Source organism: Sarcophilus harrisii, chromosome 2, assembly GCF_902635505.1.
Source record: "Sarcophilus harrisii chromosome 2, mSarHar1.11, whole genome shotgun sequence".
In the NCBI taxonomy this organism is placed as follows: domain Eukaryota; kingdom Metazoa; phylum Chordata; class Mammalia; order Dasyuromorphia; family Dasyuridae; genus Sarcophilus; species Sarcophilus harrisii.
This window is the reverse complement of record NC_045427.1, coordinates 464,238,792-464,259,681: the sequence shown is the minus strand read 5'-3', so window position 1 is coordinate 464,259,681 and position 20,890 is coordinate 464,238,792. Positions and strand designations below refer to the sequence as shown.

Sequence of the window (20,890 nt, the reverse complement as noted above, 5' to 3'; positions counted from 1 at the left end):
TAACAAAAATAAATGGAGAAAAGATAGTTGCTGAGGCAATAAGGTAAACTTTCCTTATCAATATACCCCACTCTCTGGAATTTTCGGATATATTTCAGAATATTTTGCAATATTCAGTTATATATATATATATAGTATTCTGCATAAATAATGGTTATGGGGTTAATTGGGGAAACCACTTTGATTAATCATCTAAGTGTTAAGATGTTGCTTCTTTGTTCTAGAAGAGGACCAAGACATCAGGAAAGTGATGTCATTCATAGTTTGCAAAGGAGTTTTAAGTGAAATAGGTTTTGCAAAGTCACCAGCCTCACACTCTCTTCCAAAGTCTTCTGGGTCCAGTGGCAAGATACAAACCAAAACTACTAGAGATGGTCTTAGATGAATGTGAGAGACCTTAGCCTTTTAAACTAAAGTCTTAATTTCCTAGGTCTTTGTGAGACAGAGAATGATTTTTTTTTTTTTTATAGTAAAAAAAAATCTTGCAGGGGAAGATCCTCACGGTTTCTGGCCAAAACTGAAACAGCTGCTACTGTAACACTCAGACCCATCAGAATCCAAATGTAGGCTTTAAACATTCTACAATTCAGTGTTCTTACAAACAATGATATGGAATGTGAAGGTCAGCACTAGCATTCTGAATTATTGTACAAGAATTCATGTTTAGTAAAACTTGCAAAAACTTATGTAAGTTCATTTTAAAAATGACTGAAAAATAGTTTTATGTATTAAGATTGATATTCTTACGAGGAAAGAATCTGTAGAGGTATAGAAAACATCTCTTTAAAACATTTGAAGGTACACCAGTAAAAAGTTTTATTTATTTTGATTTGCCATTGAGGACAGCATTAAGAACAATTCAGGTAAGTAATTACATCAAGCAAATTTAGCGGCTGGGTAAAAGGCAAAGCTCCCCCCTCGAAAAAGCTATCCCTAAGTAAGCTGGACAACATCTTGATTGCCCGTTGCCGGAAAGAAGGGATTCTTTCAAGTGTTGAACTAATAAGTATTTAGTCAACTCTGAAATTCTGTGAATGTGAATTTATTTTTAAGTTTCAAGATCATGGGATTTTAAAGTGGAAATGACCTTAAATCATTTTTAATTTAACTTCATTTAGCAGAAGAATAAACCAAGGAGACCCAGAGATGTAAAGTAAATTAGGGTCCCAGGGACCCATGTATGTGAAAATTTATGAGAATGTTTCTTTTTTGGGGGGAAGGGCAAGGCAACTGGAGTTAAGTGACTTGCCCAGGGTCACACGAGTTTAAAAAAAAAAACACCTAAACACTTCTTAAGATTTGCACCTTTGAGATTTTAAAAGGATTGCAAATGAGATCCTGGGTCACTAGAACGGATAGGCAGAGAAAGCCTGAAGTACTGATAAGGTTACTGCCTGAGGCAAGCAGGGAAAGGCACAGATGGGGATCAGCTTAACATTACAGAGACATCCTCTGTGGAGGGAGTGGGTGACCTTATCCAATCATGTCAAGTCCCTGAGGTTAAATTTTCCCTATAAATCTGCCTATAGCCCCTGCCATCTTTGCATGATCCTTTTGGGTCAGCCTGGCAAGTGTTCTGCCTCAAAGTGTATGTCTTCCTATCCCTCATCCTTACAGCTAAACTAATTTTTCTAGGTTGCTAAACTTCTTTATAGACTTAGTTTTCTTATTAGCCAATGGTATAGTTCCACCTCAGGGAGTATATTTCCTTTCTCCTGTAGGTTAACACTGAGGATCTTGTCTTTTCCATTATTACCGTGTATATTTACCACTTCTGATATCTATTTTACCTCTTAATTTATCTTTCTCATAAATCATAAATAGGCCATTGTGAATTCATCACATGATTGAACTTCAATATTTGGTGCCAATCACTTTATACCCAATCTCATCTGGTGTGCTGTAAATCAATCATAACACACAAATTTTAACCTATATCAGATTGCATGTTGTCTTGGGGAGGGGGAAGGTAAGGGAGGAAAGGAGAGAGAAAAATGTGGAACAGCACAGTCTTAGAAAAATCAATGTTTAAACTTTTTTCCCCTTGATTTTTTTTTTTAATTAAAACTTTTTCAAAACATGCACGTATAAATTTTTCAACATTGACCCTTGCGAAAACCTTGTGGTGTTCCAATTTTTTTTTCCCTTTCCCCCCAACCCTCTCCACTAGACAGCAAGCAATCCAATAAATATGAAACCTACCTATTTGGAAAAAATAAAATACAAGGCAAAATTTACAAGACACCTTTATGAGTAGTAGTAATTTGGGGATTAATGTTGATTTGTTCTTGTAGAGTCTTACAATAGCCTAAAAGGTTTTGTTTGTTTGGAGAAAAACTTTTATTTATTGTCATTCCTAAATGTTTCTTTCCTAATCCTGGAGACATAATCAGTAGGTGGCCAAATGACCTTTTCTACCACTTCTATATTCCTGCTTTCTCATCCCCATATCTCTTAGAGTTCTCTCTCTTTCCAGGATCTTATCCAACTTTCCTCTTCCTTTAATTTTGACTTTATTTTATCATTATCAAATTTTCCTTCATCTTAGACCTTTTCCTTTAAGTAATTACTGCATATATCTGTACTATCTTTTTAAATACTGTGTATATTTTCTTTCCTACTATTATCACATGCTAGGCCAGGAAGGAAAAAAAAAGAATGTGCTTTGCCTCATACTCTTATCAAAATCATTCAGCAGTATTTACTCTGTGGAGATTCCATCCATTACTTCAGACAAACTAAGACCTGGGAAAGAATTTAACTTAGGCTGAGACCATCTACTACATCAAGTCATTTTGGCTTTTGTTTTGCCATCAGACTCCGATGAGTGGAGGAGAGAGCGAGGCTGATGACTTTGCTTGGCTCTACCTGACTTAAATCCAGTTCACATGCAAGTCAAGGCATTACTCTAGTAACGTCATTGATCCTCTTTGAGAACAAAAGGATGAATGCAGGTTTATGTCTTCTCAAACCTTGTCAGTTCATCAATGTCCAACTCCCATAACCCGTAGTACCGAAACTCTGCTACACAAGGATATCCTTCAGTAGAGGCTCAGAGACCACCTGGTTCAATGCCCCCATTTTATATATCAGGAAACCAAGGAAAAGGAGGCTAAACAATGTGTCCAAGGACATGAAAGAGTAAATAGAAGCAAAAATTTGAATCCATATCTCTGACTCCATAGTTGGCACTCTAAGTCTGCATTCTACTTTCAAGATTAAAAATTAATATTCCTCTGACTGTAACAACGTAGCTTATATTTCTAAACCTACTCTTTTATCTTTTGTTGTTTCAGTCACACCTGACACTTTGTGACTGTGTTGTAGGGCTTTCCTGGTAGAGACACTGGTGTGTTTTGCCATTTCCTTCTCAACATAATTTTTCAGATGAGGAGCAGAGGCAATCAGGGTTAAGTGACTTGCCAGGGTTGCACAGCCAGTGTCTGAGGCTGGATTTGAACTCGAGTCTTCCCTGTGCTCGATCCACTGAGCCACCTAGATCTTCCTATATATTCTTTACCTTGTGATTTAGAATTATTGCAATACTCATCTAAGCTATTGCTCATTTTCCTACAAAACTATCAAAAAAGCTTAAATAATAAGATTTTCTTCCTCCACAATCTTGACCTTATTGTTTGTTAACTAGTTCAATTGTCTACTATACCAACTGACAAAGCTCCAGCTCCCTTTTATCACTGCTCTTCCCTCTACCAACCTCTGATCCTTAATTTTTTCATTCCTATTTAAGCTGCTGAACAATGTTTGTTAGAAGCAATCACTTCTATTCTGTGATCTGATTTCCCCTAGGCTCTTAATAGCATTGCTTTTAATTCTTAACTACTATTCTCCTGATATCTGTTGTGTCAAATCATATCTTCTCAAATTTCCTATTCTCCTCCTCAGCAAAGGTTCTTAATCTTCTACTTAAGAAAACATCTGTAAGCTCCCATTTCTATATCTCATCTTCTTGACCTCTCTCTTCCATTAGCTTTCTCCCTTATTCCTTATTCCCCTTTCCTATCATCTAAAAATGTTCAGCTCTCCCCTAACGAGTAAAAATTTTGACTTGACCATTCAAATTATCTTCTCTGCTAAATTCAGAAAAATCAGTCTACCCTTATTTCACATCTTAGACTTCATCTACCTGGTTCTAAGGTTAATACTAATTATCACTTAATGCAAAACTTTATAGCTTTTTTATTCCTCATCCTTAATGACCCTGTTGTACCTTTTGACAGTGACCGTCCCCTTTTCCTCCGAAATGGAGGAAATGCAGCAATGCAAAGAAGTATCACCTGACAAATGGTATATGACCCTTAAACTATCCTTGACTTTTGACTGTTTTCTCCTGGTTCTCCATCCATTTCTAAGTCTTCTTCAGGTCCAAATTTTTAACCATGAGTATCCACAGGTATCCTAGGTCCTGCTCTTTTTTCAAATACCATGTCTATCCAAATGATTTATTCTTATAAAGATCTACATATTCATCTAACAGTTTCATGAGTCCTGTATTACCATCTGTATATAATTCATAAGCAGGATGTCTTCTATAATAAGCCTTTCATATTGAACGTAAACACAAATGGTACAATTTCCTCCTCCCCTCCTCAAATTCCTTATTTTTGTCAAGGGTACCACTTCATTCACTCAGAATCAATCAAACCTGACAAATAGGAGAATCAATTTCTACAACATCTCGTATCATTCTTCTTTCCTACTCACATAACCACTTGCTTAGCTCATGGCCTTATTACCTTTCATGTGGATTATTGAAATAGCGTTCTGATTGGTTTTCCTGATTCTAATCTTTCCCTTTCCATATTCTAAAAAGTTACCAAATTGATATTCCTAAAACACAGACCTAACTCTGTTAATTCTCCTGCTTAAGAAAACTCCAGTGGTTTGCACATGCCTTTACAAGAGACTCTATTTGGCTTTTAAAGTACTTCATAATTTGACTCCAATCTATCTCTCCAGTTGATTTTACATTTTCTCCCCTCTCCAACTTTGGTCTAGTCAAACTAGCCTATTTACTGTTCCCATATACAACATTCCAAGAACCACTCTTCTTTCCCCATTGGTGCCCTAACTCCTTCAAATAACTTCATTTTTTCCTTTATGCCTTTTGTATTCCCTATTCCCTATTTTGTATAGTAGTTTCTCCCTTGTAGAAAATAAGCTTCTTGAAGGATGAGACTATCTTTTGTCCTGTTTTTTTTTTTTTTTTTTTTGGGGGTGGGGTGGGGTTAGGGAGGAAGATACCCAGTGCTTCACACATCATGTCTGTTGAACTAATTATGTCAAAATTCTTATGACCTGGGAGTGAGGGTAAAGATGACAAACCTGTTACACCTAAGATTAGGGGAAATTGAGGGAATTTTGGCCACTCAAACATGGAGAAATTGAGAAAAACTCTTAATTTGAATCAATGCAAATAGATTTCCTCTTGCTACTTACTGGAAGAACAAGACCTCTCAGTGTAATTTCTCCAGTCATGGCTACATCTGAACGCACCAACCGCCCACTAAAAAGTGAGGCAAGGCAGGTTACTATAGTAACTCCAGCAGATGGTCCATCTTTTGTGACAGCTCCAGCTGGGAAGTGCAGATGGATGTCTGTGTTGTCAAGCAGATCAAAACTTCCAGAAGCTATTATTAAAGAAGAAAAAAAAAATTAAGTAGAAAATCAAAACCTGTATTTTTCTTGGTCTTTGTACTTGGGACTTTCCCTTCCCATTAGTCTTTTAAAATCATTTTAATATGTTGCTATATTGAGTCCAAAAGCCCTTTGAAACTTCAAATGAGCCAGAGTTGATAGTTATTTTTACAAATAACATTGTCTTCTGAATTTTCTAGCTCTTGTAATCCACATAAAAAAATCTAAAAGATGGGGGATGAGAATTTAAACTTTGTATTCTTTTTGTTCTCATGTTTCTATACTAAAAATAGGTTAATCAACTCATAAGTGTGTTTGTATTTTTCAAAAGTATTTCTTACTAATCACTATCATTATAGGAAAAAAATAGTATATAAATGATTTGAGAAGATAGTTCAGTTATAAGGGACTTATTTAATGTCATACAATAAAATAACAAAGTAATCTAAGAAAACATCTCATCTGGATGGCTCATATTATAGATCCAAAATTAAATTATATGCCACTTCTGTTTAAGGGTCACATACCATTTGTCAGGTGATACTTCTTTGCATTGCTGCGTAGCCAACTGATTGCAAGATGTGCAGACTCCTTCATGACATCTCCCAGCTGTCCAGTCAATGTTAACTGACCTTCACCATCCATTCGACTTGCTTCCACAAACATAATCTCTCCACCTAAAGGACTCCAGACTAAGCCTATTGCCACTCCTGGCTGACTCAAACGTTCAGATACCTTAAAAAAAAAAAAAAATTACCAGGGTTGTACTTAACACCATTAACAATTCTTCAACATTTCTTTTTTATCAACACCATTTCAGTAAAGCTTTGTGCTTCCCTCTCCCCCTTCCCCCCCCAAAGAATTTTAACTATTAACATTTAAAAGTCTATAAGCACAACTCAAACTACTTAGCTTTTGGCTTTCTACCAATAGTAACTTAACTTCCTTGTTGTCATTTGGCATACATTACCTTAAGCTTTAAGAAACTAAATATGAATAATTTTGGCTTTAAGGACTGCGTGGGCCCAGAGGTATTAACACCTGCCCTGCTTATCAAGGAATAAACCTACTGTTCTAGCTACTCAAGTGTCGATATTATCTTGCATATTCCCCTACTGTTACTCCAAAGCCAGTTTTATTTCATTACACTGGTTTCAAGAAGAGGAACAAATCCTATTATATAACAAGAGTATTTAAGAGAAGCGTTCGTCTTGGATATTATAGATCCTAAGCTCAATGCAGTGTGAGCTAATGCAAAGCAAATCTTTTCTTCTCTGTCATATAATCTAGAATTTCTTTAGTGTCTGATTTGAGGCCTACCCACAAGAAGGTATAGCACATCCTCTTTAAAGTTCAATTTTCACATTTTCAGAAATGATAGCAGAGGAAAGCTAGATAATAGCATCATAGATTTCTTCATTTGAAATGGAATGTCTATGATTCCCCATCTTTTAAAACTTGAAAAGTCTTACTTTTTTTCCTACAGGAAGTACTTTGACTTGGATACTCAGGATATTGTGATCTTTTAGAGAAGAACCTAACAATATAGTATTTACTTGATCATCTGCTTTCTTCACTGAAGATGTCAAAAAAGACAAGTAACAACTCTTGCTTTTTTTTTGCTCCTATTTGGCAGTTCTCTACTACAATCATTTTAACCACAATAATTTATATCTAATAACAAACTTACCCTAATAACTAGTGCAGATCAGCACCATTTCTGCAGTTAGAGCATCAGAGACAAGGCCATGGGTACTGAGAACTTATGTTATTTGGGTCACACAGTCTATGTGGTAAAGGTAGGACTTTTTTTTTTTTTTTTCTGACTCAGTTCAGGAAGAGCTATCTTCCCTATTTCTTGCTGGCATGCATTATTTTGTAATATTTCCTGTTAACTGACAAAAACTACTTATTTAAAAAATTTAGAGGCAGCTAGGTGGTGCAGTGGATAGAGCACCAGCCCTGAAGTCAGGAGGGCCTGAGTTCAAATTTGACCTCAGACATTTAACACTTCCTAGCTGTGTGACCCTGGGCAAGTCACTTAACCCCAATTGTCTCAGCCAAAAGACAAAAAAAACAACTAAACTTGTCTAATTTCTAGTAAGCTGCATACAAAGTAATTTTCCAAGCTAGTAAAGAATCTTTCATATTGACCAATAAAAAATATGTTTTCATTTGGACATTAGTCATTAGCTCATTCACTTTTTGGTTAGTCCTTTCTCAGGTTTTTGATTTTTTTTTTTTTTCTTTTGCACATCTGTTTCAATAATGTACAAAAGCAGCAGATTTAGGGATGGGTGGTAGGCCAATCTGTTATTATCCCATTGTCACTTATAAATGTTTGTTGGATTGGGATTCTTAAGGGAGAGTTGTGTATGTTGCACAGTCTAACAGATGATAATCATGAAAGATGCATTCAAATTAATTGCGTACTATCAGTGTTGTCTTGGATGAATTCAAGTGCAGATTGTATAGGATGGAGGTTTTTTTTTTTTTTTTAAACTATTCATTTTTATATTAAAAAAAATCCTTGATATATTAATGTTCTAAGGCTTATAATGCACTCTTTTTAGAACAACCCTCTGAGATGGCTCCATTTTATAAATAAGGGTTTTATTACATAGGATCACAGGATTTGGAGTGAGAAGGAACTTAAAATGATTTTAATCAATCTCTTGATTTTACAGATGAAGAAACTAGGTTTTAAAGAAGTTAAACAAGTTGCACAAAATTAGACAAATACAACACAGTTCCAAGGCAGTGCTCTTTATAGGACATCCTCTGATCACATATTTAGCAGGTATCAGAGCCAGGGCTAGAATAAACACCTAATGAATAAGAGCACTTATGTGATTTTGGGGGATATTTCATATGGTTTATAGTCCTTTCTTTAATAGCTTCCTCTGGCTGTATTAAAAGTTAGGTGACATAGATGCATATTATTCACTTCAGTTTTCAAAATTTCATTGCCTGTACTGCTTAATGCTTTGACTTTTCTAAGAAAAGATTATGAAATCAAGGGATTATCCTTAAAAATAGCCTTTGTTTTCCCCCTCTTTTGCTATATAATATAGAGTCTAATGAGCATGGGGACTGTAATTTCTTCATTTGCTTTGTAGACTTCATTATAATCTTAACAAAGATAATTCTTCCTTTAAATTACCAAACCCAACATTCCTTCTCAAGTTCTAAAATAAAAGCATCATCTTTAAGATGACTTCTCATGCAACTCTTTACAAATGGGAAATTCTCTTTAGGATAATCTATCATTAGTCGATTAGTACCAAAATTACAGGAACTTCTAAACTACAAAAAAGCTGCCATAAGTCACCTACAAAAAGAAATGGATTCTACTGATTGTCTCCTCCATAATGAATCAGAACATTAAGGTTATAGACAAAGGAAAATGCTTTAAACTTTGCTTAAAATAGAAACCCACAAAGTTGTAAGGGAATAGCTAATGCCTGATTTCTAACTAAATCAGTTTGGAATTTAAGATGTTCCAGGACCAAGCTGTGTCAACTGATCCAGTGTACTTTTTTTAATCCATAAGGCAAAGAAAATAGGATGAAAACTTTTATTTTAAATTTACAAGGTTTTTTGTTTGTTTTTTGCATCAATTATCTGGGTTAACTAGGGTTAACTCTCTTTGTTTATATATTAGGGGTATTTTAAACTTTGGATAAAAGGGTACCATCCTTTGTTGTGTGTGTGTGTGAGTGGTTCAATTTAAGAGTTTGCTGATGTATTATTATAATAAAGTTGGATGATTTCTAAAATCTGAATGGAATCAAGAAATGCAAACAAAAATGTAATACTGACGTTGGAAAGACCTGAAATCCTGTGTCCCTAAAACCTGATTCTTCTGGCTACAATGATTGGTTTTTTGAGATAGAAAACTGAAGAAATTTACTTGGCAAAAACGAGAAATAATTATTTACCTGTTGTTCTAGGCCTCTTTTATAACTGCCGACTACAGTAAGACTTTTCCAAAGTCAGAACTGTTCTTATTTGGAGCTGGCTTAGTATGTAAAGTAACCTATATAGAGTATTGTATAAGTTATAATCGGCATCACAGGTCCACAAATGTCAAGAACCCATTTGACCTTTATCTTTTGGGAAAGTCTACTTGACTAAAAGGTATGTAGTTGACCTAGCTCACTAATGTATCAGTCACCTTTAAGAGTACTCTCAGCTAGATAGAATGGATCCATGCAGCTAATTGTTACAAAATTCTCTTGGTTGATTCTAAAAAATTCTTTTTATATTCCTGGTAGCTACTGATGGTACCTTGAATTCAAGAAAGATCTGTGATTTCATCAGCATAGGGTAGAAACAATAACTGACATTTTATATAGCTCTTGGTTATTATTTCCATTTTACAGATGAAGAAAGTAGATCTAAGATAGCAAGTGATTTGCCCTAATAAATGCCAGAAGGTAGTATGTGTATTCAAGGCTTTCTGATTCCACACTCAGACCTTTATCTTCTATGTCACATTCCCTCTATGTCTTGCACATATAGGAGGAGTTTAGTACACACTTGACCACTTTTAAAAAAAAATACTAAAAATGGTATTTTATCCATTTGGCATTTTTTTCCCTAAATATAAGCACTGGGGAAGCAGGACTTAATATTTCAGCTCTCATAGTTTAGATTTTTTTAGTGTTTTTCTCACAAAGGTGTTATGGAAAAGTTAGTTAATGGCCATTATTATTGACCAGACTATCTAGACAGTTTGGAGGAACCCCCAGAACATTACTTCCTCTGCATATTTGGGGCAGATCCTTTTTTTTTCCTTTGAGACCTAAGCTATTGAGCTCAAAGAGAAAATTTGGAAAGAGTAACAAGGCACCCTCCAGATTCACATAAATACAAAAGTGTTGATTTGCACAGAGAGCAAAGACTCCATAAATAAAATGAAATGAAATTTCTTTATGGGGGATTAATGTTTAGAACTATTAAACTGTGCTTATAAAGTTTCTAATTTACTCTTTCTCATAGCACCAAGAGTTCCAGCAATGTCTCCAAAAATAACATTCATAAAAAAGTTTGGAGGAAGTTTGAAGTGTATGTTCATCATACATGGATCATGGATCAGAGGTGGAAGTGATCTTCAAGGTCATCTAGTCTGATCCCTGCATCTAAACCAGTGAGGTGACTGATGGCAAAGACCACAGGAAAAGATGGGGCAAAGACTGGGATTCAAACTCAAGGCCTCTGATTCCAAATCCAATAGGCTTTCTACTCTTCCACATTAGCAGTATGGATTATGCTTGCATTGTCCTAATCGAATTATTCTTACTGAACTGCTGGAATGTTACAATTAAATTGATTAAATGGATAAAAGTGGTCCCAATGACACTTAAAGTCAGTATCTTCACCATTTTTAGGGCTTTATAATCTTTCAGAGCAATAAAGCAGAATTTCCTAAAGTTAAGAAGCTCAATGTCCAGAATCCCAAGGTTTTATCTTTGCTTACATGTTCAACTTGATATGTTATCCTAAGATCTTAAAAACAGTGGAGAAACACTACTTCAAAGGCACTCAAAGTCCTATAAGCAGCCCTAAGAAATTCTGACAGATTTTGCTTTCTATCACACCTGTGCTCAAGACAAACTTTATGTACTGAAAAATCTATACAAATACAAATCTATTTCTATAAAAGGGAACATGAGATAAGGTGGGACTTTAGTCAAACAATTTCCATTGGTAGTCAATCCAAATGTCCAAAAAGGGGGATTACTTTTTAGCACTCACCCTATGATGAAATGAAACTTCATGTCATGAATGAGGTGGATGCACTGATTGCACTTCTGAATAAAGATGTACCAAAACATATTAACACTTTCCCCTGAAAAGTTTTCCCAGTGGCTTAGCTAATTACAAAAACAGGATAAACTGTATTAAGGAAGACTACTTCATTCACAGGCACACACCTATTTGAAGCAACTTCCTCAAGTTCTCATCACCTTTCCAGGTTTGACAGTCTCTCGGAAGCTCTGGGGCTAAGAAGTTTATGTGATGTAGGAAGGAAAGAAAATGGGTGGAGACACATATACTAATTTGAGCCAAAAGGAAATAACAATAGGAAAACAATATGCTGAAACATGGGATCTAGGATTCAATAGACAAGAATCTTTGGGGCTCATTTTCAAATAATTATTGGGTACTAGCTTTCCCCCCAGTTGTAAAAAATCCTATATTTAAAGCAAATATACACCAAGAATAAAGAGGGGCAAAAAATGAGATCTGTTATACTAGAAAAAAATTTTGGGATAGGATGGTGGGGGGAAAAAAAAAGGCAGTGCAGACTAGATTATAGTAAAACTAGACTTTGATACGGCTTTTGTGCCACATGGAAAATAGAGCTTAACAAGAAACAAGAGAAATGACCACTACTTTGAATTCACACCCAAATTTCAAAACAATTAAGTAATGGCTGGATTAAACCATTTTAGAATAAATAAACAAGAAAAGTCACCTCCATTTCATACATCGGTGGCCCCAGGATATCTTTCAGTGCATGGAAATCAATTAAGATAGGCATTTCAGGTGGCAGGGCCAAGTCGGCTGTGTCACTGATGGATTCAGGTTTTGCATCTTCCAAGAGATGTTCTCTGCATCCTGATAGAATAAATTTAACAATCATAAGAGTTTCAGACAATTGAATATGACATAGTTTAAGCAATTCTAGACTGGGTATCAGAAGATCAAAAATTTTCTTCTAGCCTGTATATTTGATAGCTGTATAACTCAAGGTAAACCCATCTACCTCATGAGATGTTCAAAAGAAAGTCTTTGTGATCCTCAAAAGTATTAAATAAATGTATTACTATATAAGTATTCTGCAATCTGCAGCATTTAGCATCTATCTAAAAAGACAAATCAGAAGCATATCAATTATTCTAAAGTCAAATACTTCATCTTTCTGATGTACTGAGGCAGAGAAATCCAAATAAAAACTCTGGATGACTGTATATATGAACCAACTTTCAAGCAGACAGGGATGGATATAATAGGTGATGAATTTAAATGCACCATTTTTGATGATTTAGTAAAAGCCATGACCTAAGGCTGTTTGAACTCTTTTACACTCTTGATTAAATTGACTAGATCGGGTTTGATGAAGTCTTAACTTTGTAGATAGATAATCTGAATTTGGAAAGGGCAGTTACCATATCACATCCTGTGCCTCTTATGGAAGTGCACAGGTGAGCAGTGATGAAAGCCAAGAAGGAATTCTAGTAAGAATCTTTACAATAAGGAGACAACAACTTCCTGTCTCCTGATCTGAAAAAACCCTGAATTGGCTGATTGCTGGGGAAAAGTATAGACTCACTGAGGTTCAGACTTCTAAGAGGGACATCATATGATGGATGGATGGGCTACGGTTGATGACAAAAAGATCTAGTACTGTGAGGTTTACAGCTTTTTTACACAGAGTAATGTACTTGATTTTTACATCAAATTTCAGTGTGACCCAGGAATTAGCTCAATTTACAAATGATGAAACTTAAAGCTCAGAGACATTCAGCAACTTGGTGGTGCAGTGGGAGGTGTCAGGCTGGGTGTCAGGAAGACTTGTCTGGCAGAGTTCAGGTCTGGCCTCAGACACAGCCGGGTGACCTAGGCAAGTCCCCAAACCCTGTCTGCCTCAGTTTCCTCATCTGTCAAAAGAGCTGGAGAAGGCACTGGCAGAGCACTCCAGGCTTAAAAAGTTGGGCAGAACTGAAACAATAACAATGCAAGCCCCGGGTTCTTCCAAGTATAAATCATGAGCTCTCCCTACTACACATAATGTTGCCTTTCTGAGAAGTCCTATCTGAAACAGAAAAGAGGGGGAGGGGAAGGGACCCAGCATCATGAAGTGCCCACTGTGGGCCAGCTGTTTGCTAGGGTCTTTACAAATGTTGTTCTTTGATCTGTACAACATGGTGAGGCAGGCAGGTGCTAATCATCCCAATGTTACAACTGTGTATGCAGCTGGATCCTAGTGCACCACCTAACACAGAAGGAAGAAAGGATAGAAGGAAGGAGAGAGGGAGGGGGTTAATTAATTATTCATTTCTGGCCAAGAAATCTAGCTGTTGGGAGGGAAGAGAGGGAAGGGGCAGGGCAGAAAATGTTCATCATTTATTGTATTTCTTGAAGTTTTCTAAACTATTCTAATTATGCTATGAGGTTGTGAGTTTCTGACTCTTGGAATTGTGCCCTTTCTATTCCCTTTTGATCTTACGACTTTCTCTTTTCTCTTCCCCTCCCCCACTTCTTACTAGACTATAGGTTTTTGAGAGGTTATTGAGAGCAGAGACCCCATCTTAATCTTTTTTTTTTTTTTTTTTTTCTTTTCCAGGACTTGGAATAGAACATCTGCTGAATTTACCTTATCTCTTCCCCTTCCAGTAAACAATGTTTTGGTGTTTTTTTTTTTTTTTTCAATATTACAAATTTAGATATATTCTCAATGTATGGACCCAGAACATCAGAAAGCAATAACTGTCAGAAAACATTCCGAAATTTCTAAAACAATGTTAGTTCTATTACCTTTTAGAAATAATTATTTTGGAGAGGATTATGGGAAGATGGTGGAGTAAGTCAGAAAATTCTCAGTTCTCCAAATTTCCTCCACCAAAAAAACCTTAAAACCAACCACAGAATATAGCCTCAGAAGGAATATAGAGCAGCAGAAATAAATCAGACTAAAGCAGTGATTCTCTTTAGACAACCTAAGAAGACTCTAGGAAAGGGGCAGAAATTCTGCCCAGAATGAAGTACAAAAACCTTTAGGCCAACTGTGCAGAACCAATAAACAACAAGCCCTAGAGGCAACTTAGTAACTTAGTAACTCCCATCTCACAAGACAGTGTAGAATATAAGAATATTGAAGAAGCTTCCAAAGTCAAGGAATACCAGCACAGCTAAGTTGGCCAGTTGCGTCTGGGATGGGCTGCCACTATGGAGGAGTAGGAGATACGACATACCTGGTGACTGCAGTAGCAGAGGGGCAGAGAGGACAGCTACAGTTTGCAGCCACGGGAGGGATCACAGCGGAGACAATGTGCTCCAGGGTGCGAGCCATGGCACAGAGAGTTCAAGCTGAGTTCCAGAACATAACTCAGAAAAGAATAGTAAGAAGGAGGCTTTGAAACATCATTTCCCACACCTCAGTTCTAGAATTGATCAAACTAATAACTGCTAAAAATAAAATGAAACAAAAAAAGTAAATAAAAATGAGTAAGTAAAGAAGAAAGAATCTGATCAAAGAAAGCTACTAAGGGGATAGAGATCAGGGTTCAAATCCAGAAGAAAATAACAGACCTAAAAAGACCCATTCCTTTTTCTAATAAAAATGTCAACTAGTTCCAGGCTCCAAAAGATTTCTTCGAAGAGCTTAAAAAGGACTTTAAAAATCAAATAAGAGGGATAAAAAAAAAAATTAGAAAAAAAAAACAGTCCAAGAAAACCAAGAACATTATGAAAGCCAACCAACTTGAAATACAGAACCAAAATCTTTTTTTAGATGCATAAGAAATCTTTTAATTTTTTTATAATAATAGTTTTTTATTTTTCAAAATACATGCAAAGATAATTTTCAACATTAACCCTTGCAAAACCCTGTGTTCGAATTTTTTCTCCCTCTCTCCCCTAGACAGCAAGTAAAAGTATAGGTTAAACATGTCCAATTCTTCTGAACATATTTTTACATTTATCATGCTACACAAGAAAAATCAGATCAAAAAGGGGAAAAAACACAAGAAAAAAAAAGCAAACACCAAAAAAGATGAAAATACTATGGTTTGATCCACATTCAGTCTCCATATTCTCTTTTTGGATGCAGATGGCTATTTCCATCACAAGATTATTTTAATTGCCTTGAATTACTTCATTGTGGAAAACAGCCAAATCTATTATGTTCATCATCATATAATCTTGTTACTGTGCTCTGCTGGTTCTACTCACTTCATTCAATATCAGTTCATGTCTTTCCAGGCTTTTCTGAAATCAGCCTGATCATCTTTTCTTATAGAACATTTATTTATATGCCATAACTTATTCAGCCATCTCCCAATTCATGGGCATCCACTCAGTTTCCAGTTCCTTGCCACTACAAAAAGGGCTACTACAAACATTTTTGCACATGTGGGTCTTTCTCCCTTTTTTTATGGTCTCTAAGAGGGACTTTCTAAGGCCATAGAAGTTAAAGGAGAACCAGGATAAAACTTGTTATTTCAGACTAAGAATGCTTTCTGCTGAGCTAATAAATTTATCAGCCAATACATTTAAATGATAAATAAAATTATAAAAATCATAAATTTACACACACACACTTTTGTTGATGGCATCACAAAAGAAAACTGTATGAGGCCAATACTGAATATCTATTAAAGATCAAATAAGAGCCCAGAGGAAGCAAATTAAACAAGAAAAGGTGAGTGGTGACAGTAATGTTAAGGGGTGCTCCTATAGCCAAGGTGATAAGATATACTGAAAGAATTATACAAGACCTAGCAGCTACTACATTGAAAAACCATATCAAATTTCATAAAACAAAAGAGCTGAGCTATGACCAAGGGTAGGCTCAAGTTAAGTATGAATCCTGAATGGAAAAAAAAAAAAGACATTAAATGAACTGACTCAGTTTTTTCAAGTTTTTGTGACAAAAACAGAACTTAAGAGAAAATTTGATACGTAACAACATCCAAGAGAAGCATACATATTGAGGATCAATTATAAGGGACAATAAAGTAAAATAATTTACTTCTTACATATGAAAATATTTTCAGTCCTTTTATGACTGTCATTTTCATTTGGGTAATTTGAAAGAAAAGCTTGGGTTGAGTTGAATATGATGGGGTGATTAAAAAAAAAACCTGTAGAGAGATATAAAAAGGAACAATTATCTCATACGATTGAGGTAAAAAAAGGAAAAATTGCTACAAAAGAAGTTAGGGAGTGAGCAAGTATTGTTGAAGCCTTACTTTAATTAGGAATGGGTTAAAGAGGGAGTAACGTATATATATATATATATATATATATATATATATATATATATATATATATGTATGTGTGTATGTATGTGTGTGTATATATATATATGAAAATGTATATTAAAAAGAAATAAGGGGGCAAGAGAAAGGGAGGGGAGAGAAGGGAGACATTCTTGGTGGGGTAGTGGGGTAGATGGGTTAAGGAATAGGAAGGCAAGATAACAAAGTAGAAGAATGAGAAGGGATAGGAATAAAGTGAGAAAGATGAGGAAAAATAGGAAGGAGGAAAATATACAAGCCATTATAGCTTAGAATGTGAATGGGATGACTTAACCCATAATAAGCTGATAAACAGATTAAAAATCTATGTAAGAGATAGTGAGGAAAATAGGAAGGAGAAAACTAAACAAGTAATTATAGCTTAGAATGTGAATTGGATGAACTCACCTATAAAATGGTAACAGATAAATTAAAAATGTTAACTGAACAATATGCTACTTTTAGGAAATGTTATAAAAATGAAAAATACACACAAACATAAATAAAAATTAGAATTCATTATGTTAAAAACAAGGATAGTAATCCTGATTTCCGACAAAGTTAAAGCTAAAACATTTAATCAAAACAGAAAAATAGGGACTCTACACTACATATTTATCATATTAATAGTTTTTTAAACTATTTAAAATAACTAAATAGTAAAAAAGCTGGAATACTGCTGTAGTGTAGGATATAATGAACTAGTAGATTGAGAAAAATATGGAAAGACAGACTTATGAAGGAAGATATTATCCACATTCAGAAAAATAGAGATCAAGCATAGTACAATCTTACATAGATGCATATGAATATGTCTATATACATGTGTGTATGATTATAGCTTCTATGTATATTATGTGTATATAACTATAAATGTATATATCTGTATATGTCTGTCTCTCTATATCTATATATCTCTAAATATATCCATACTTAATTACAATCTTCTTAGGGGGAAGGGGAAAAAAAAAGTAAAAAGTACATAGTGGAGAACAAAAAAACCTACAAGAAAGTAAGGAACTGATGGACAACTCTGAAAACAATGTGTACTATTTATTATTTAGATTTTCTTGAAATGGAAAATTTTATTACTTTATATTTTGAATCCTCCCTTATGCTCTGCAGTACATATGGCAATGTTTTTCTTTTCTTTTCTCATTATTTTATATTTAAGTTTAAAATAAAAAAAAAATTCATTCCATTGTTATATAATCACAAAGCCAGTCAGAGGGGAAATTTGGTGGCCATTTACAATTCAATAAGCAGCTGCAAAGATTCCCCTTTTGCTATGATATGCAATGGATGTCAGGGACCATCTTCCTAAGTAACAGAAAGATGAAGAATTGAGGAATTTTTCAACAGATTCAGTCAGAGAAGCTTCTAGAAGTACCATCAAGGCTAGGTCTTGAAAAAAGGAAGTAATATTGGGACGTGCATAAGTCAGGACTCTTTCAGAAGAGAACAATGAAGAGGGGGCTTTGCCAGAGTTAGGGACCTTTCTTGGATTTCCCACACTGAGTTTGGTGTTGCCTCTTTCTTCTACTGCCATCCTTCACTTTGCCAAAGTCAGTTACCCAATGCAAGCAATGAGGGCTGTACTTTCTAAATAAGTCTATTTGGCACTTAAAGCATTTCTTCCTTGCCCTGTCAGGGGCCAGCTTTCTCTGGGGTGAAGGAAGTGGATATTTTCAAACAGATTCAGTTTTGAAAGTTTCCTCTGGTTACAGTGTTGCCAAGGAAGTCATGGCCTCTGACCTGCCTACTCAGGACCTCTCCTTTCCAGATAAGAGGCTGGAAGGGAGCTTTCTACAGCCAGCAGGTACCTGTCTTCCAGGAATCAATGGACAGTGGGAGGGGACACCTGGGGGCCAATCTTGCCCTGTCTAGTATTCTGCTCCAGTTTATCCAAGGTGTCTTTTATCTATCAACAACACCTTTAGCTGAGTCCCTATTCAATTCAATTCAACAAGCCTTCCATCCTGCAGTCCTGAAGATATCTGCTACCCTCATCTGGAGGTCCAAACATGGGTCTTGGATTGCATAGACTAGTTCTTCTGAACCACTGTGAGGGGGAAGAGGAGGCCCTGAAGGGGCCTTCTGAGATGAGTTGGGGAGTTTAGTTGGGGAGTTCTTCTGATACCTGCCAGATGTCTTGAACTAGGAAAGTTGCAGGTGTGAAGGGGGCCTGTACAGCAAGACTGCTGCCTTTAGGATGATTTTCAACCCCCATGTCTGACCTGGAAGGGCTTCTAGAGGCCCTGGGATAAGTAGCTGACTGACAGGTCCTGAAGCCATTAGGGGAGTAAGATTGAGTTTGGGATGGAAGTGCATGAAAAAAGATGATTCACTTTACTAAGAGGTATATTATTTATTTATTTAAATTTATTTGGGATTGGAATTTGAGACATTTGGAGATACCCTGAGATGTTATTAAGCTATAGAATCATGAATTATTATCCTGCATCTTTTAGGTTGGGGTTATTTCCTTGGTTTCTCACCTCCTATGTTTTTTTTTTCTTTCCCTCATCAACACTAAGATGGAATCATGATGGAAAATATACAATTTAACATATGGCCATTAAAGTTTAAGGTCTTTGCTCTACCGAGTCTCCTCTATGCATCTTGAGTAATAGCTAACATTTATAGTACTTTAAGATTCAGAAAATGTCATATATTTTTCCTTCTTGATTTCTAAGTAGTCTGCAACATTTAAATCTCTATATAAATATTAGCTACTATTATAAATAATATAGACATGCTGTGTGGTCCTACAAATATCCCAAAGAAATGGCACAACTTGTACTATCTTACTCCATCTTTAAACTCAACCATCCTTCCAGACCTAGTTGAAATCCTAATCATTCTATATAATCTTTTCCTTTCTTCAACAAGCATTTCAATCAAGAAGCATTTATTAAGTATTTACTATGTGATAGACACTGTGCTGAGCACAGAATTTTCTTGCCCTTTTCACAGCATTTCATGTCTGTCATGTAGAATCTGGCACCTAATTCTTTGCTTTATCTTCAAATTGTTATGCTTAGGTGCCCAGTTAACTAGACTATAAGCTCTCTCTACACAGGAAGTCAGGGACCACAACATACACTTTTTCCATCTTATGGTAGGTTTCCTAAGTCCTAGTCTTATCTTTAACAGCAAGACCTTTGAAAACATGAGTATAAGTGTTCTTACTTGGAACATGAAGATACTTTTTCTTTCCTTCCTCCCTTCCTTTTTCCTTCCTTCCCTTCTTCCCTCCCTCCTTCCTTCTTGCCTTTCTTCTATCACACAGTGCTGTTGTCAGGATAAAATCATCTGTGAGTCTGAAAGAACTCTGAAAACTGTATGACAATACAATTAATGGGTAAAATGTGCTATCTCTTTGGAAAACATCCATAGTGGGCAAAGAAGGGAGCACCCAGCAAAGGAGGTAAGTAATAGTAGCTAACTTTTATATAACGCTTTGAAGTTTGCAAGTTATTTAGGATATATTATCTCACTTAAAATTTACAGCAACTGGGGCAGGTAGATGGCGTGGTGGATAGAGCACCGGCCCTGAAGTCAGGAGGACCTGAGTTCAAATTTGGCCTCAGACACTTAATACTTCCTACCTGTGTGACCCTGGGCAAGTCACTTACAGCAACTCTTCAGGTGGGTTAAAACAAGTGATAATCTATTTTACAATTGAGGAAACTGAGGATAAATTAAAGGACTTGCTTATCTTTGCACATCTAGTGAGTACTAAGGGAAAGAACTGAACCTGGCATTTCCTAACTCCAAGTTCTTTTGTTTTGTTGTCATTCCTTTGAACTGCATAGGAGGAAGAGGAAAGGTTAATTTTGTTTATAATCTAAAACTGGCTGTGAAGGAGCTGTCACTGGTATTGGGTGGTCAAGGAGATGGGAGAATTTTTCTGCTTTGGCTCCCATCATGGTCAATAACTGAGGGCTGACTAAAACTTTTTGACCTTTATTCACCTGACAGATTGCTGGATTACATGCTAAGGAACAATTTGGAGAAAGAAGTATCATCATTTAATTAAAAATAAATTATAGAAAAAAAACTGCCACCTGTACAACATGAAGTTGTAAATGAAATGGTATTTAGGTTTCATACAATGTACTTAATGGGCTGCAAGTGTTCTTTTGGGGGGTCTGTGACTTGCTTCTTTGAGACCTAATTACTGTTGCCAGTTGGTATTATGC

At 35.7% G+C, this 20,890-nt stretch overlaps 1 protein-coding gene and 1 long non-coding RNA gene across 3 annotated transcripts in view; one reads left to right on the top strand and one right to left on the bottom strand.

The window, feature by feature from the left end:
- LONP2 (lon peptidase 2, peroxisomal) overlaps nt 1-20,890 on the bottom strand; it is a 115,616-nt gene that overhangs the window by 480 nt on the left and 94,246 nt on the right. For both annotated transcript variants that reach the window (XM_031954439.1, XM_031954441.1), the window contains exons 12-14: nt 12,140-12,282; nt 6,183-6,390; nt 5,458-5,648 (exon numbers count right to left, since the gene is read on the bottom strand). In XM_031954439.1, coding sequence (XP_031810299.1) covers nt 5,458-5,648; nt 6,183-6,390; nt 12,140-12,282 — 542 coding nt within the window. The remainder of the gene's footprint in view (nt 1-5,457; nt 5,649-6,182; nt 6,391-12,139; nt 12,283-20,890) is intronic.
- Nucleotides 7-14,590, top strand: LOC116421757. The gene is made up of 2 exons (XR_004232270.1): nt 7-863; nt 14,012-14,590. It is a non-coding gene; the product is annotated as an uncharacterized LOC116421757 (long non-coding RNA).